At 43.6% G+C, this 16,904-nt stretch overlaps 1 protein-coding gene across 2 annotated transcripts in view; it reads left to right on the top strand.

Annotated features, from left to right (window-relative positions):
- Nucleotides 1-248: 248 nt before the first annotated feature.
- Nucleotides 249-16,904, top strand: part of cnpy1 (canopy FGF signaling regulator 1) — a 45,064-nt gene continuing 28,408 nt past the window's right edge. The window contains exons 1-3 of one of the 2 annotated variants that reach the window (XM_075484224.1): nt 249-618; nt 7,446-7,549; nt 8,983-9,098. In XM_075484224.1, the coding sequence (XP_075340339.1) occupies nt 7,456-7,549; nt 8,983-9,098 (210 nt within the window). In that variant the 5' untranslated portion in view covers nt 249-618; nt 7,446-7,455. The remainder of the gene's footprint in view (nt 619-7,445; nt 7,550-8,982; nt 9,099-16,904) is intronic. The other variant, XM_075484225.1, reaches the window with a different exon arrangement.

The following is a 16,904-nucleotide window of genomic DNA, read 5'->3' on the forward strand; positions in this document are numbered from 1 at the left end:
TGGAGAGAAAGCGAGCTAGGTCTGCCTTCAGAATAAAATGTCTTCAAAAAGGAGGAACGATAAGCCGGGACACGTTAACCCAGGGAGCGGACTACTTTCTCTTACACTGGAGCACCGTGCTTGTGTTTACTCTTATCTCACTGTTAAAGCTCAAAGTCAAACTAATTACAGAGCACTGCAGGTGGTAAAAACTTTACTTTGAAAGTAATGACGGAAGTTTTACAGCTGTATGATTCAAATATATCAGTGCTGACGATGGTAAACACGAGCAGAGGAAGCATGTATGGGGCAAAGAGTTGAGGACACAGTCATTGGAAGCAAATATCGCGTGGAGACTTGAATCCGGATGACAGTGAGTCCTGAGTCCTGAGTCCTGTGAGTCCTGAGAGTCCTGAGAGTCCTGTGAGTCCTGTGAGTCCTGAGAGTCCTGAGAGTCCTGTGAGTCCTGAGAGTCCTGTGAGTCCTGAGAGTCCTGAGAGTCCTGAGAGTCCTGAGAGTCCTGTGAGTCCTGAGAGTCCTGTGAGTCCTGAGAGTCCTGAGAGTCCTGAGAGTCCTGTGAGTCCTGAGAGTCCTGTGAGTCCTGTGAGTCCTGTGAGTCCTGAGAGTCCTGTGAGTCCTGTGAGTCCTGGCACATACACCAACTCAATGAACTGGTTGTATTTGTACATTAATGTGACTTACACAAAGAGTAATGTAAAGCTGCTGAGTTCACATTTCACAAATTGACTGTGTACTGGTTGCATAAGCGTTCTACATGGAACAGCATGATGCATATGATGGTGCATATGATACGAGATACTTTAGATGAGTAAGACTGAGTGTTTCTCTTCAGCACAAAGAGAGGCAACCAATTCAATCATTCAGCACTGTACTACCTGAAGCACAGTAGCTTAAAGTATTAAAAAAGTCCTGTTGAATCATGATAGAGACAGCGTAAACACTTTGGACTTGGGTTTATTAACTTTATACGTTAAGTTTCATCAAGTTATTCTAATTCAAAGGAAATCTCTCAAGCTCATAAACTTACTTTTTCAATTCTCAGTGTATAATTCTAACAGTGGAACTTTGGTCACAGCTGCATGTCTCCATTCAGTGCAACAATAACAGGCAAAATGTAGACAATCGTGCTGTCAAGTCAGGAAAAGAATGTTATCACAGATTTCTCTCATTTTGTAATTTATTAAAAATCATCACAAAATAAAGATCCATCAATTTGTCCATTGTCCAACTGACTACCATAGCCAGGGTTTCCGCGGAGTCATAAAAAGTCATAAAACGTCATAAATTTAATAAGAAGAATTTTAGGCCATAAAAAGTCATAAAAACATCCAGATTTTCCATACAAGGTCATAAATTACATTTCGCCACGTCTTAAATTTATATGCTCGTTCATTCATTAGTTCTACCATCGCCTCTCCACCTTGAGCCCATACGCTGGTGGCGGAATTAATTCATTTCGCCTGTTGCAGTTCTGCCTGAGGAATCTGGGTGGTATCGCGTGAACTTCAAGATCCATGCGCCAGTGTAGCACTTCCATAGAAACCCGCGCAAACTTCAGAGCTTCACTGCCGGTGTTCTGATCATGTATCCTTGGTCTATGGTCGTAAGGTCTACTTAGCCTAGCTCGTATTGTGTCTTAGCTTTTACTGTCTTAGTGGATTAGTGAACCTATGGGCGTATCACAATGGGAAAGTGCACATTTAACGTGTTATGGCTAGAAGACGGTGCGTTTAAGAATTGGTTTAAGCCCGTCGCGAACAATAGATACCAAGCCTATTGCACTCTGTGCAAAAAGACATTGGAGCTCTCCAGTTTAGGCATTAAAGCCTTGAATTCACATGCCAAATCAGAGAGGCATAAAGTCTGTGTACAAGGTTTGCAGCGGGTGCAGGCCATCACTCAGTTTTGATCTCCGTCACTACCCGGTCCAAGCTCAGCACAGCATTCCGTTAGTCTCGCTCCAGCCGCCACACACGGTGCTTTCGGATCAACATCCACGTCGAAAGCGGAGGTCCTGTGGGTGTTGAACACCGTTACGAAACACCAGTCATACAGCGGGAACGAAGACATTGCCGAACTTTTCCAAACAATGTTCCCGGACTCAGAAATAGTCAAGACCTTTACGTGTGGGAAAGATAAGACCGAGTACATTAAAAAAGACCTCGTCTCCAAAATCACGGGGCCTTACGTCCTCATGTTTGATGAGAGCTTGAATCAGACAAGCAAGAAAAAACAGCTGGACGTACACGTTCGGTTTTGGGATGAGGACAAGGTGCATTCTCGCTACCTGGGTTCCCACTTCATTGGCCATGCCACAGCCCAGGATTTGCTACAGCACTTTAAAGTAAATGGAATGAGATCCTTCCCCAAGTGGAGGATTTCAAGTATCTCGGGGTCTTGTTCACGAGTGGGGGACAAATGGAGCAGGAGGTTGACAGGCGGATCAGTGCGGCGTCAGCAGTGATGCGGGCTCTGCACCGGCCCGTCGTGGTGAAGAAGGAGCTGAGCCAGAAGGCGAAGCTCTCGATTTACCGGTCAATCTATGTTCCTACCCTCACCTATGGTCACGAGCTGTGGGTAGTGACCGAGAGAATGAGATCGCGAATACAAGCGGCCGAAATGAGTTTCCTCCGCAGGGTGTCTGGGCTCTCCCTTAGAGATAGGGTGAGAAGCACGGTCATCCGGGAGGGGCTCGGAGTAGAACCGCTGCTCCTCCGCATCAAGAGGAGTCAGATGAGGTGGCTCGGGCATCTGGTGAGAATGCCTCCTGGACGCCTCTCCGGTGAGGTGTTCCGGGCCCGTCCCACTGGGAGGAGACCCCGGGGAAGACCCAGGACACGTTGGAGAGACTATGTCTCTCGACTGGCCTGGGAACGCCTCGGGGTCCCCCCAGAAGAGCTGGAGGAAGTGGCCAGGGACAGGGACGTCTGGGTCTCTTTGCTCAAGCTGCTGCCCCCGCGACCCGATCCCTGGAGCAGCGGAAGATAATGGATGGATGGACTTTAAAGTAAGTAAAATTGGCTGAGCTGAAAAACGTTGAGGAGGAGATCACCGTTAAAGGGGACGAACTGAGACGCATGTAGACAGTAGTTGTTAATTTACAGTGGTACAGTTTACAGTTGTTACAGTTATTACAGCTGTACATGGTACAGTTGTTTACAGTTAAGTGAATAAAAAAAAAGATTTTTTAAAGGAATCGACTAAAGTTATTTCTCATAATTCGTGTAGGTCATAAAATTATCATGGTCATAAAAAGGTCTTAAATTGTCTTAAATTTGACTGACTAAACCCTGCAGAAACTCAGACTTGGTGGTGCTAATATTCATCATGAGTGCTCAACAGTTGGCTGCAATCTGTCCCTGTACCAGCTGGAGGTGTCAGCTTAATGTGTCAACATCATCTGCAAAGAGCCAAGACACCATCTGAAACCGACTTTAAACTTCTTCCCCTTGGTTGCCTGACTTACTTTTGGCAATGTGAACCAAGCTTTCTTTCTAGTTGTTTGGAGACAGGATGGGCCAACTGGGTTCTCTGGATGTTCCTCTTTTCATCCGATTGTCCTTGATATATGGCAGCTGGTTAGATGATATGATTACAAAATCAATCACTGATTTTCAACCTCTCAGCCCCCTGAAGTCATTTCCAATGTTTGAGTAAATCCACACCTCCACATGCCACCTCTTACCAAGGATGAGTTTCCAGAACCCTTGCTGTTTGTTGAGATGAGCCCAACTCTATCTAGGCAGTCTCAACTTCTCATACAAGCTCAGGCTACTTTTCCTCTTGTGTTCCACCATGGAATGGACTTCCACAGCCTCCACCTTTGACCTCTGCCCAATCCACGACACACGAGACCAGGGATGTCCACATCTGGTCCTTGAGGGCCGCTGTCCTGAAGGTTTTAGATGTTTCACCAGAGCAGAGCTCATGAACATCAGGGTAACATCACCAGAGGATTTATTCCCCACTTTTCTTCTCCCTACACTGGAGATTTTGGACATTCTGGTCAAAGGTGTGCTCACCTTTGCTCACGCAGTGAAACGCCGGAGGAGAGGGAAACGCGCCGGTGCGCTTCTGCGTCTTCGTCAGCGCGGATTACGCACAACGCCACCTGGAATATTTCTTTCAAACGTGCATTCACTGTCAAACAAACTGGATGAACTGCAACTGCTGTTGGGGAAAAAACTGGGACCTTTCTTTATCTGCTGTTTTGTGCTTCACAGAGACGTGGCTGTGTGGATTAATACCGGACTCTGCGCTGCAGCTGGCAGGCTTGCAACTCCACAGAGCGGACAGACACAGAACTCAACGGCAAAGCTAAAGGTGGAGGAATGTGTTTTTACACCAACAGTGGTTGGTGCAACGATGTGACAGTGATCCAGCAGCACTGTTCTCCTGACCTGGAATCCTTCCTCATAAACTGTAAGCCTTTTTAGTTTGCTTCATTCCTTCTGGTCGGTGTTTACACCCCGCCGCATGCCAACGTGCAGGACACACAGCGCATGCTCGCCGCCCAGATGCTGTGTGTGGAGCGGACCGACCCGGACTCTTTAGTTATTGTCCTTGGTGACTTTAACAAAGGAAATCTCACTCACAAACAAATATAGTCAGCTTATTAAATGCCCGACCAGACAGGAGAATGTTCTGGATGACTGTTCCACCACAGTCAGGGGTGCTTATCACGCCGTCCCCACTGCTGCACTGGGCCACTCTGACCACGTCATGGTCCACCTGATTCCTGCTTCCAGGCAGAAACTAAAGCTCTGCAGACCTGTAGTGAGGACATCAAGGAAGTGGACCAGTGGGGCTGTGGAGGATCCCCACTCTACTGACTGGGATGTGTTCACTACTGCTACCAACAGCCTGGATGAGTACACAGAGGCTGTGACATCACACACCAGCTTCTGTGAGGACTGCTGTGTTCCATCAAGCAGCAGGGTGAGTTACAACAGCGAGGATCAGGATCAGGAAGAGGCCTCCAGGAGTGGGGACAAAGACAGATTCAAAGAGGCCAAGTACAAGTTTAGCAAGGCGGTCGAAGAGGCTAACCCTCTCCCCGGTTGCTATGCGCCGGCCTTATCGGCAGCAAGTCTGTCATTTTTTGGTTGTTTATATGATTATATGTAATTTTTAGTTTTTATCTAAATATTTTTAGTTTTTTCTTTATATTTTGTTTTATTTTTATTTTTTGACAATGTGCACTGCTACTAGAGCAGTGTACACAAGCGAAGAACTGTTGGCACTGTCAAGGATTGGACGCGGAATCAAACATCCGACCGAGCTACAAAAAAAGCTGTGCCGTGGATGCACAGCTGGAGCGAAACTAAAGGCAAAGAGGCACAACAGGAGGTGATTATGGGAAACGCTAACTCACTATCAAACAAGTGTGATGAGCAGTGATGTCCATGTTTTATCACACCATCACTGAGAGTGCACTGTTCTATGCTGCTGTCTGCTGGGGGAGTTGCACTACAGACACAAACTGTAGGCGCCTGGACAAACTGGTGAAAAAGGCTGGTTCTGTTGTAGGCAGAAGGCTGGACCCTCTCAGTGCTGTGGTGGAGCAACGGATGAGGAGGAAATTAGATTCTGTTTTGGAGAACAATACACATCCTCTCCACAGCATCCTGCAGGAGGAGCAGCTGCAGTGAGAGGCTGCAGGACTGAGAGCTTCAGGAGGTCCTTTGTCCCCACAGCCAGAAGGCTTTTTAACAGTGATGCTGACATGTTCTTCTCAAAATTATTTATTTAGTCATTTATTATTATTATTTGTAGTAGTAATAGTATTTTTATTAGTATTATTATTATTTTTGTTGTTGATATACAATCATTGTAAATATTTATAATTTTTTTTGAGCTACTTGACTAATTTGAATTTCCCCCATTGGGGGATCAATCAAGTATTTTTCTATTCTATTCTGTTCTAAACGACTGTACTCTGAGAAGCTCCAACACCAGTTCTCAGCCAACGACTCTGCGTCTCTCTGGAAAGGGCTCAGGCAGATCACCAACTTCAAGCCTAAAGTCCCCCACTCCACCTCCACTTTGCTTCGGTTACTTCCCTGTAACCATCCCCCACTCCACCTCCACTTTGCTTCTGTTACTTTCCTGTAACTATCCCCCGCTCCACCTCCACTTTGCTTCTGTTACTTTCCTGTAACTATCCCCCGCTCCACCTCCACTTTGCTTCTGTTACCTTCCTGTAACTATCCCCCACTCCACCTCCACTTTGCTTCGGTTACTTTCCTGTAACCATCCCCCACTCCACCTCCACTTTGCTTCTGTTACTCTCCTGTAATTAACCCCCACTCCACCTCCACTTTGCTTCGGTTACTTTCCTGTAACTATCCCCCACTCCACCTCCACTTTGCTTCGGTTACTTCCCTGTAATTATCCCCCACTCCACCTCCACTTTGCTTCGGTTACTTCCCTGTAATTATCCCCCACTCCACCTCCACTTTGCTTCGGTTACTTTCCTGTAACCATCCCCCACTCCACCTCCACTTTGCTTCGGTTACTTTCCTGTAACTATCCCCCACTCCACCTCCACTTTGCTTCTGTTACTTTCCTGTAACTATCCCCCACTCCACCTCCACTTTGCTTCGGTTACTTTCCTGTAACCATCCCCCACGACACCTCTCAACAGCTCCAGCTTCAGTCAGTGGGGTCACATGGCACTGAAAGGATCGGATTATTGGCTAAATTACAATCAGACTGAGTTATTAAGTGCATGTAGACGCCTTAATCTGACTAAGAATTGGATCGGATCGGATTAAGACCCTGAGATAACTGGGTTGAAAGTCACACTAAACCTGCTTGTAGACGCTGAAGCACGTGGTGAATTAGACTTTGCGTTCTGCGCATGCTCCAGATTTGGAAGTCCAGATGGGAACTACCATCTCCCAGGACCTCAAGCTGGAGCTGAACATCAGCTCCTTCATCAGGAAAGCCCAACAGAGGATGTACTTCCTGCGGCAGCTGAAGAAATTTAACCTGCCAAGGACAATGATGGTGCACTTCTCCTCCTCAATCATTGAGTCCATCCTCCCCTCTTCCATCACCATGTGGTACGCTGCTGCCACCACCCAGTACAAGGGCAGACTGCAGCGTGTCATTCGGTCTGCAGAGAAGGTGATTGGCTGCAATCTTCCGTCTCTCCAGGACCTGTACGCCTCCAGAACTCTGAGGCAGACAGGGAAGATTGTGGCTGATCCCTCGCACCCCGGTCACAAACTCTTTCAGACACTCCCCTCTGGCAGGAGGTAGCAGTCCATCAGGACCAAAACCTCACGCTACTGCATGCCCCTAAAATATAGGGAATTGATAATAAATAATCTTTGAATCTTGAATTAGGCAGATATAGAAGATGGATAAATTGATGTATATTGTAGTTGGATATTTTAGAATATATTTTCTGAAGAAGAAGCTGTTTGTTTGTCTTGTAGGGGTATCAGTATGGTGTCCTTGATAATTCAGATGACTGCGATGGTGCTATCTGTCTTCATCAGCAGCAGTCAGGGGAAGAGAGATAAGATGCTCTACTGTTCCGGTAAGACAGAGCTTTCACTGTCACTTTATTCAGGCAATGAAACATTGTTGATTATGCTGTTAAAAAGAAGTAAAAAATCACTGATTCAGATAACTAAAGTATTCTGAATGGCCTTGTACCTTTTCATTCAACAAAGGAAATGAAAACCTGTGAAACTGTACTGTTTAAAGTAGGAAGGTGTTTAAAGAGGTTTTTGTTGGACTTAAACATCTGTACCCACAAAAGGCAATCCATAAATGTGCTGAAGGATCCAAAAATATTTCACTGTCCACAGATATGTTTTATTGTACCCACAAAATACAGATCGATTGGCAAATGTTTAACTTGCTCTGCAAACATTTCAACAGTTGTGTGTGAAGGTGTGGATCAGGTTTGATACATTTGTGTATCTCTTCTTGTGAGTTTGGGAATTACATTCCATTTTTGACAATCCTGTTTGTGGATTTTTGTCCTGATGATGTTTTTTGTATTTCTGTTGTCAATGTGCAAAAATGCACAAGGATTAAGAGGTATTTACAAATATGTATTATTTGCTCTGTAAACGTGCATTTTAAATTTTACGTATGGATAAATTTCATGTAAAGGGTTATACAAATGTAAATGTTTTCATCCAACAAATGTATGCTAAGTGGAATTCACGCATTTATAGACTGATTTGGTCATGTGAACCAGGTTTTGCGTATTTGTGACGCACTTCCTGTCAGTTTGTGAGGCATGTGACTTGTTCTAAATGTGAAGCACAGCCATTTTAGTTCATAAACTGTGAACATCTGAGTAGATAAAACCAAGACAGACCATGATTTAAAATCAACAGGAAGAGAGTCAAGTAGGAGGTTTCGATTAGATCAGATAGGTTTCGATTAGATTACACATTCCCAGAAATGATGACGCACCAATAGCCCTACGCAATGACTGCTTATAGATGACTATTATTTGTTTATTTTATAAAGCAACAATATCATTTGTTGATTTCATCATTTGTTGATATAATGTTAAGGATTAATAAAATTATTTTCAATTTGCTGAGGAAACATTGTCAGGAATCATGTTACACCACATAAGACAAAAGTAAGCTGGAATAAAACAATAACTGAAGCACTTTTTTCTGAACCGTTGACTTTATAGTAGGGCTTAGATAATATCACGCAGAAGAAGAACCTGTGTTCCTGTAAATGTTCTCAACAGCTGGAGCGTATGTATCTATTAAACTATTCAATTTTTATATGATCAGGCCACTCTAAACACAAGGTTTTTACTGGGGTCGGTATGAGGCATTTTGATTTGTGTATATATATTTTTTGGATATACCTGTCGATCTCTTCACAAATAATCACCTCACTTCTCCTTTAGGGTTAATTTTCATGAAATACAATTTCACTGAATTCTTGATATTGACTTGTTGCCATCACTGAGGTTTCCTGTTTATTTCCCAGCATGCAAGGCCATAGTGGATGAACTTCACTACTTAATCAGTCAGGTGGACCCAAAGAAGACCATCAATGTTGGCAGCTTTAGACTCAACCCTGATGGAACCATGAAAGACAAAAAGGTACAGTATGCTGGTGTGTAAGTAAAGATACCTTTTCCTTTACCTATCCATTGCAGCTCCGAATTTTTTTTGTTTAACAAAACTCAACTTCGACCTTGGATTCTGTACTTTCACACGACATGGCAAGGCAAGGCAAGGCAATTTTATTTATAGAGCACAATTCATACACAGGGCAATTCAAAGTGCTTTACAGCTACATAAAATCACAAGAAGGCAATAAAACCATTAAAAAGGATTAAAAAAAATAAAAGAAAGAAATTAAAAAAGAAAGAAATTTAAAACCCATTAAAATAATCATTAAGTAATTAAAAAGTGAAGACATGATGCGCAACAATGGAGCATCAGAAGATGCATGGTGTTTTGGATCTATTAAAATTAAGATAATTATGATATTTAATAATACTTATTTGGGACGCGTGGGCTAAAGTCTCAAGCTCCTCCGGGGGGGGCACCGAGTCGTTTTCCAAGCGAGCCAAGAGATATAGGTGCTGTTTACACATACCCGGGTATTTTGATAAACGCATATTTTCTAACCTTCGTTTGCAAAAAAAACTAGGTGCACACAGCCCCGTTTTTTAAAAAACCCACGTCTACATTGATCCGCATAAATACGCTATCAGGAGCTGTTAAATTACGCCAAGCCTGACGGTGGCAGTGTTAGAACAATGAGAATTCCACACAAGCCAATCAGAAGCCTAATAGAGAACCGCTGACAGGAAGAACTTCCGGATCCTTTTCAAGAAGAAAATATGGCGCCAGGCTCATGTGTGTGGACTGATAGCGAGACTGAGCTACAGAAGCTCTGCAATTGCTGCCCTCCGCCCGCGCCCTAATGCGCCTTTGTTGTTCAATACATTGTATGACTGTAATTTTCAAAATCACACAAGCGAGTATAGCTCTCAACAACAGAAATGCTGCTAGTACCTCCATGCTTGCCAGATAAACAATGAATGGCGTTATCACGCTAGCATCCTGCCAATATGGCGGATAGGGGCGGGGCTCTGTACTATGACGACAACTCCGCATTCCATTCTGAAAACTCCGTTTTCGTCTCTTTCAACCAGTTTACACACAAACGCTAAACGGAGTTTTTAAAAAATCTCCACTTTTGCCGGAGTTTTTTTTTAGCTTCGTTTTCGGAGGAAAGGCACAAACGAAGGGAAAGGTCTTCGTTTATCAAAATACCCGGGTATGTGTAAACAGCACCATAGTCTCTCCAGTTGGTCGTTGTTCTGCCCTGAGACCTCCTCCCAGTGGGACATGCCACGAAACACGGAGGTGTCCAGAACTGCCTCCTTACAATGCAGAGTACCAGCTTGACTCTGATCCCCTCCCGTATGACTATATTTATACATATAGCGCCAAATTACAACAAATGTCATCTCAAGGCACTTCCAATTCAATCAATCCAATTCAAGCCAATTAGAATCCAATTCATTGTAATAAAATCAAATCCAATTAATTGAATTCCCACTTTGTCCAATTTATAAATACAGAGCCAGTTCAAAATAGTAGTCTAGCTAAGGTAGGCAACAGATTGCACTGAAACTAATCTTTGATCCAATCTCCCGACCTGAGCATCTTCAAGGCAACTGTGGAAAGAAAAAACTCCCTTTTAACAGGAAGAAACCTCTGGCAGGATGTTTCAAACCCAAGAACATGCTCAAACAGAGACTGGTTCACCCAAATGACAAAACACCCAAACACAAACTGAGCCTCATGCCTCAAATTGGGCGTCATGCAATAACCGTTCGTACGCACAGATTTGTTCTTAAATCATGCGTACGAGTGATTTAAGAGAATTTGCGCATTCACCAATCTTTTCGTATTTTACGTTTTCTTTCAGATACGAACAGAATTTACGAGTGATCCAGACCTGTCGTAGGAGTTTCCTAAAATAGTCCGCTGTTATTCCAATCGAGTTTGCTTGACTCATGGATTGTATATTTAATTACTTTGAGGCAAACATAAATTAATATACATTATACCTCATAATTATGCTGACATTATTCTGTTTGACTTAAATTGTGCACTAATTGAAGGTTAATTTGACTCTGTATATAACAAGGTCAATGGGAAGTGTAACCAGCGGCTGACTTGCTACTTTTGGATGCCTTAGTGCGTCAAGCTCTTGAAGAGAGCATGTAGATATCCTTGTGGAGACAGACGAATGGCTGACATCGTGATTTAGATTGCCAAGGACTGTGCTGCTGCAAATATGCAGCTTGCTGCCACAACTCCAGAGAGAAACATGCCGATCAAACCCAATTCCACCATACGTCCAGGTCCTCACCACCCTTGGATTTTTGGCCACTGGAACCTTTCAGAGGGAGATTGGAGACAGATCGGGGGTGTCCTAGTCCTCTGTGAGTCGTACGCTCCCCTTGGTCATCAAAACTCTCATCAGTTTATCACCCATGGTACATCACATTCCTATACACCGCAGTCCAACAAGTACAGATTAAGAGGGCCTTTCATGCCGTGGCTGGACTGCCAAACATAATCGGAGCAATGATGGTGATATTAATCATGGACGATCACATGGGGCGTCTAACATGGAGGCTGGAAGAGCTCACAGAGAGAGTCAGGAGACGAAGGATGGAGCGCAGCCCATACTTCTTGGTTTCATGAAGGAAGGAGAGCAGAGCGCCGCAGACAAAGGAGACCACGTGGAGGTTTAACTTATTAAACACGCCAAGGTTGTGTCCGTGTCGTATGAGGAAACATTTCAGCCTGACAACATCACAAGGGGCGGAGCTACCAACCACCAAACACCTCCGTCAGATGTGTTCCTATAGAACCCAGAACAGACCCAGCTGAGGAGAAGGAGCTGAAATGGTTCCAGGAACTGAGGGAGATGGTCCCTAGTTCCTGTATGTGTGAATTAGGGGGAAAACGGCCCCGTTCCTGAAAAGGTTATAATAGCCGTCCTGCTGTTGGTGTTATGGCGCGCACGATATCTGCCTTTCCCCTGATTGAAATGACTCGCGCTACGTGCATCTTTGCAAACCAGAGCAATCAGATGAGAATGTCAAAATCCTCACTCCTGCTTTCCCCTTCACGCACGCCTTTTTTGCTGTGCCTTGTGTAGCACTTGCTTGATGTTTGACTGTGTTAGGAGAGTTGTTCAGTAACTAGTTCGTCATATTGTCAAAGTAAGCTCATATAAACAGGTTTCGCTAGTTTTACGGCATAGGGACATTTGCGCAAGGTACCATGGGCGTAAGTAAGGCCACACCCCCACTAAACAGCTCATTCTGGGGATCCTAAGGAAAGCTCATTTTTGGGACTGGCTGTAATTCTGCACCAAGGCAGAATTTTGGGGGAAAAAACTCAGATACAGTATTAGGGGACCACTAAAGCCTATACAAATATATAAAAGCCTCCATTTATTTTCATGCCATAGTACCTTTAAAGGTTGCAGAGCCCTGGTATCGATACTTTATTATTCATTCATACTGTCCTGATTTTTCTCTCAAGGTGCACCAGATTGATGCTTTTAAATATAAAATGTCTAAAATTTTCATGGGAGCATACCCCCGGACCCCCCTAGAGGGTTTGTATTGTTCTCACCTTTTGCACCCTGACCCCTTTTCATGCCTGTGTTTGAACACTGAGTATGGATCCAAGCTGTTGTTCCTTGTACAATTAGGTCAAGTCCCATTGAAACCTGGACATCCTTTGTAGTTCAGGGATCAAGCTATCATAAAGTGTCCATCTCAACTATCACAGCTAAAAAACACCAATCTAACTTTGCTTGGAATTATTTAAAAAGGAAAAGATTATACAGATGCAAATGCTGATGGAAAGAAGCACTATATTGAAGAAAATGGTAACCTTGTGATAAAAGTAATAAATACATGAGCCAGGAGCCTTACCTTCTCTCATGTTTCCAAGACACACTGCCTGGCCAAAAAAAAGAGAAAGAAAAAAAGTTGCACTTTTTACTGCACACATGCACCATGGCATTATTTTTTTTACTTTTACAATGTCACAACATTTATTGTGAGTTGCATTATTGTATAAATTTTTCTTCAATGTCTTGTTTAATGATGGACAATCGGACCTAAGTGTAAAGTCTTCTCTACCATATGCCAAAGATTTTCAGTGGGGGTTAAGATCTGGACTGGACATAAAGATTAGTCTGAGCTTGATGAATCCTGACATTGTCATCTTCAAATACATTCGTACCATTAGGGAAGAAAAAAATCTCTTGATGGAAAACCTGTTCATTCAGCATATTCAGTAGTGCTGGGCGGTATACCGGTTCACACCGAATACCGGTTTATAATTTCGTTATGATATGAATTTTTAATATACCCCCATACCGGTGTATTTGATTACACAACGGGGGTAACGCTGCGTCGCACGACATTGTTTGAGACGGGACCCTTTTCAGTGTTGCGCTTCTAAACACGCATGTTTACTGTCTATGGGTGCGAGGTGGTAATAAGCACTTGCGTTGCGCGAAGGTGAAGGTGGATAGGATAGACATGGAAAGTTCCGAAATCGAAGCTGCAGAACTAGTAGAACATGCTGACACAGAAGAACTTGTGCCAAAAAAGGGAGCCGTGTCTGTAGTTTGGAAGTTTTTTGGTTTCAAAAAATCCGACGTCGACCAAACAACCATTTTATGCAAGTGTTGTCGGGCTACAGTTGTCGCTGGAGGTGGCAACACGAGCAATTTGCTCCATCACCTTAGCCGTAAGCATGTCTTAGAATATCGAGAATGCATGAAGTTAAGGTCAGCACCCGCCACATCAGCAGGTAACACGGGGAAAGCAAAAGAAAAGTCGAGCCAAATGTCACTTCAAGACGAGTTTGCTAGAGGGACTGCCTACGACAGGAAAAGCAAACGGTGGAACGAGATTAAATACCGTGATATACCGTGAAAAAATACCGTGATATGTATTTTTGGTCATACCGCCCAGCACTAATATTCAGGTAGTCGGCTTACCTAATTTCCAGGGCATTTAACACTGATGAACCTGAACCTGACCAAAGCCAGATCATTTTTTCAGCGTTTCAGGTGTGGAAGCATTTTTTTTTTTTTTATTAGTTTTTTTTGTAAAGTGGCATATTAATTTGAACTGTGTACTGCGATTGTATAGAAAAGGTTTTGAGGTAATTGAGCACCTCAAAATAGTAAAAACAGATGCATAACAACAGAATGTCCAATACAACAGTCAATCAGCAGGGTCCCAGAAACATAAACAATCCATGATATTGTTCACATAATCAACTAATATCGTGGTGGAATTGAATCATGAAAAAAGTCCTAACCTCCAGCGAATGGTTGCTAACTTTTGATGGTAGCGGTAACCGCCAGCTCCTTTTGTCTTTTTTTCTCATGATTTGGTTTGATAACACCACCTTAATCTAATATGAACTCAGTAGCTGATTTAGTAATATCTTTTGAATTATAATTATCATATGATGAAACTAATACTAACAGTAGTAATAATGATAATAACAATGATGATAACAATAATACAAGCAGTGACATGGAAACTCGTAAAAAAAACAGCTTTGCTTACAGTAATTGTCAAAAATAACTACGTTTTTCAAACGATGACCGTGAGCGGGAAGCTTAAAACAAAAAAGAGGGAGCATCCAGCATGGAAACTTAAAGTGCAACTGCTTTTAGTCTGGCTCCTATGCCGAGTCTCCTATCATGTCCACATCCCTGCAGGAACTGGAATATGTACAAAGATGAAAATGATTCAATTCAGTTTTATTTATATAGCACCAAATCACAACAATTCTCATTTCAGGGCACTTCAAAGATACAGCTAAATTCAAGCCAATTATTATCCAGTTCATTGTAATACTATCATAATCCAATCAATTCAAATGAATTAAACTCCAAATTAGTGCAATTCACACATACAGAGCCAATAAAAAAAAAAAAAAGTTTCCGACATAGGAAAACCAACAGATTGCATTGAAACTTCTCTTTCAGCGTGCCTGAGGCGACTGTGGAGAGAAACGACTCCCTTTGAACAGGAAGAAACCTCTGGCAGAACCAGAACCAGGAAGGGTGGCCATCAGAACCAGAACCAGGAAGGGTGGCCATCCGCCTCCACCAGCTGGGGTTTGAGGGGACAGAAAAGAGGGGACAACAAACACTGTAACACCATTCAAAGGATATCTGTTGGAACAGGGAAACACGAGTTAATGACCACAATAATGTCACATGTACATGGAGAGGAAAGAGAGCAGAGGGAGGTGTAGCAGTCACAGTGCCGTGTGGATTAAGAGGCTTTGAAGCCTCTGACGACACCAACATTCCTATCGGGGGGTGTTTACGTTTCTGGGTAAAAACCAGATCTTCAATTATTCTCCACCAAGGAAAAAGAGACAGAAACTGCCTAATTTACAACAACCTTTGGCCCTTTAAAAGCTTTTACAGAGGAGAGGTGCATCATGGGAGCTCCCCCAGCAGTCTGGGCCTATAGCAGCTTAACTATGGGATGTTTCAGGATCACCTGAGCCATCCCTAACTATAAGCTTTATCAGAAAGGAAAGTTTTAAGCCTGGTCTTAAAAGTGGAAAGGGTGTCTGCTTCCCGGACATTTACTGGCAGCTTATTCCACAAGACAGGGGCCTGATAACTGAAGGCTCTGCCTCCCAAACTGGCAGCTGGTTCCACAGAGAGGGGCCTGATAACTGAAGGCTCTGCCTCTCAAACTGGCAGCTGGTTCCACAGAGAGGGGCCTGATAACTGAAGGCTCTGCCTCCCAAACTGGCAGCTGGTTCCACAGAGAGGGGCCTGATAACTGAAGGCTCTGCCTCCCAAACTGGCAGCTGGTTCCACAGAGAGGGGCCTGATAACTGAAGGCTCTGCCTCCCAAACTGGCAGCTGGTTCCACAGAGAGGGGCCTGATAACTGAAGGCTCTGCCTCCCAAACTGGCAGCTGGTTCCACAGAGAGGGGCCTGATAACTGAAGGCTCTGCCTCTCAAACTGGGAGCTGGTTCCACAGAGAGGGGCCTGATAACTGAAGGCTCTGCCTCCCAAACTGGCAGCTGGTTCCACAGAGACGGGCCTGATAACTGAAGGCTCTGCCTCCCAAACTGACAGCTGGTTCCACAGAGAGGGGCCTGATAACTGAAGGCTCTGCCTCCCAAACTGGCAGCTGGTTCCACAGAGAGGGGCCTGATAACCGAAGGCTCTGCCTCCCAAACTGGCAGCTGGTTCCACAGAGAGGGGCCTGATAACTGAAGGCTCTGCCTCCCATTCTACTTTTAGAAACTCTGGGAACCTCAAGTAAACCTGCAGTTTGGGAACGAAGTGCTCTGTTAGGAAAATATCTTACAATGAGATCTTTAAGATATGATGGAGCTCGGTCATTGAGAGCTCATTCAATTCTTGTCTGAAACATTTGTGCTTCAAGCATGTGAGGCACAAATCATAACAAATCAATGATATATTCTTTGGGAGCTGGGATCTTACATCAACACTTATGATAGATGAAGGAGAGAGAAGAATTTCAAAATTTTATTGACAGATTTTTTTTAAACTTTTTTTTTATCCAGACTGCTGCTTTGAGTTAATAATGCACTCTCATAAATTGCAGTGACTCACTTAAGAATTGCAGAATTACACATTTCAAAGAGCCTAGTTGAAATTGACATTTTCTGCATCTCAAATCAACTTATTGCCCCCTTAGTTTGCAACTCAGACTGTGGTGGTGGGAAGGTACTCGTGTCGTATTATAAATAATTACAACTGTATTACCACACCATAAAAATGCTCCATCACAAATAAACATTATTTAAAGGTGTCAGTTTTCATAACAGGAAAA

The sequence above is a fragment of the Odontesthes bonariensis genome, chromosome 14 (assembly GCF_027942865.1).
Source record: "Odontesthes bonariensis isolate fOdoBon6 chromosome 14, fOdoBon6.hap1, whole genome shotgun sequence".
In the NCBI taxonomy this organism is placed as follows: domain Eukaryota; kingdom Metazoa; phylum Chordata; class Actinopteri; order Atheriniformes; family Atherinopsidae; genus Odontesthes; species Odontesthes bonariensis.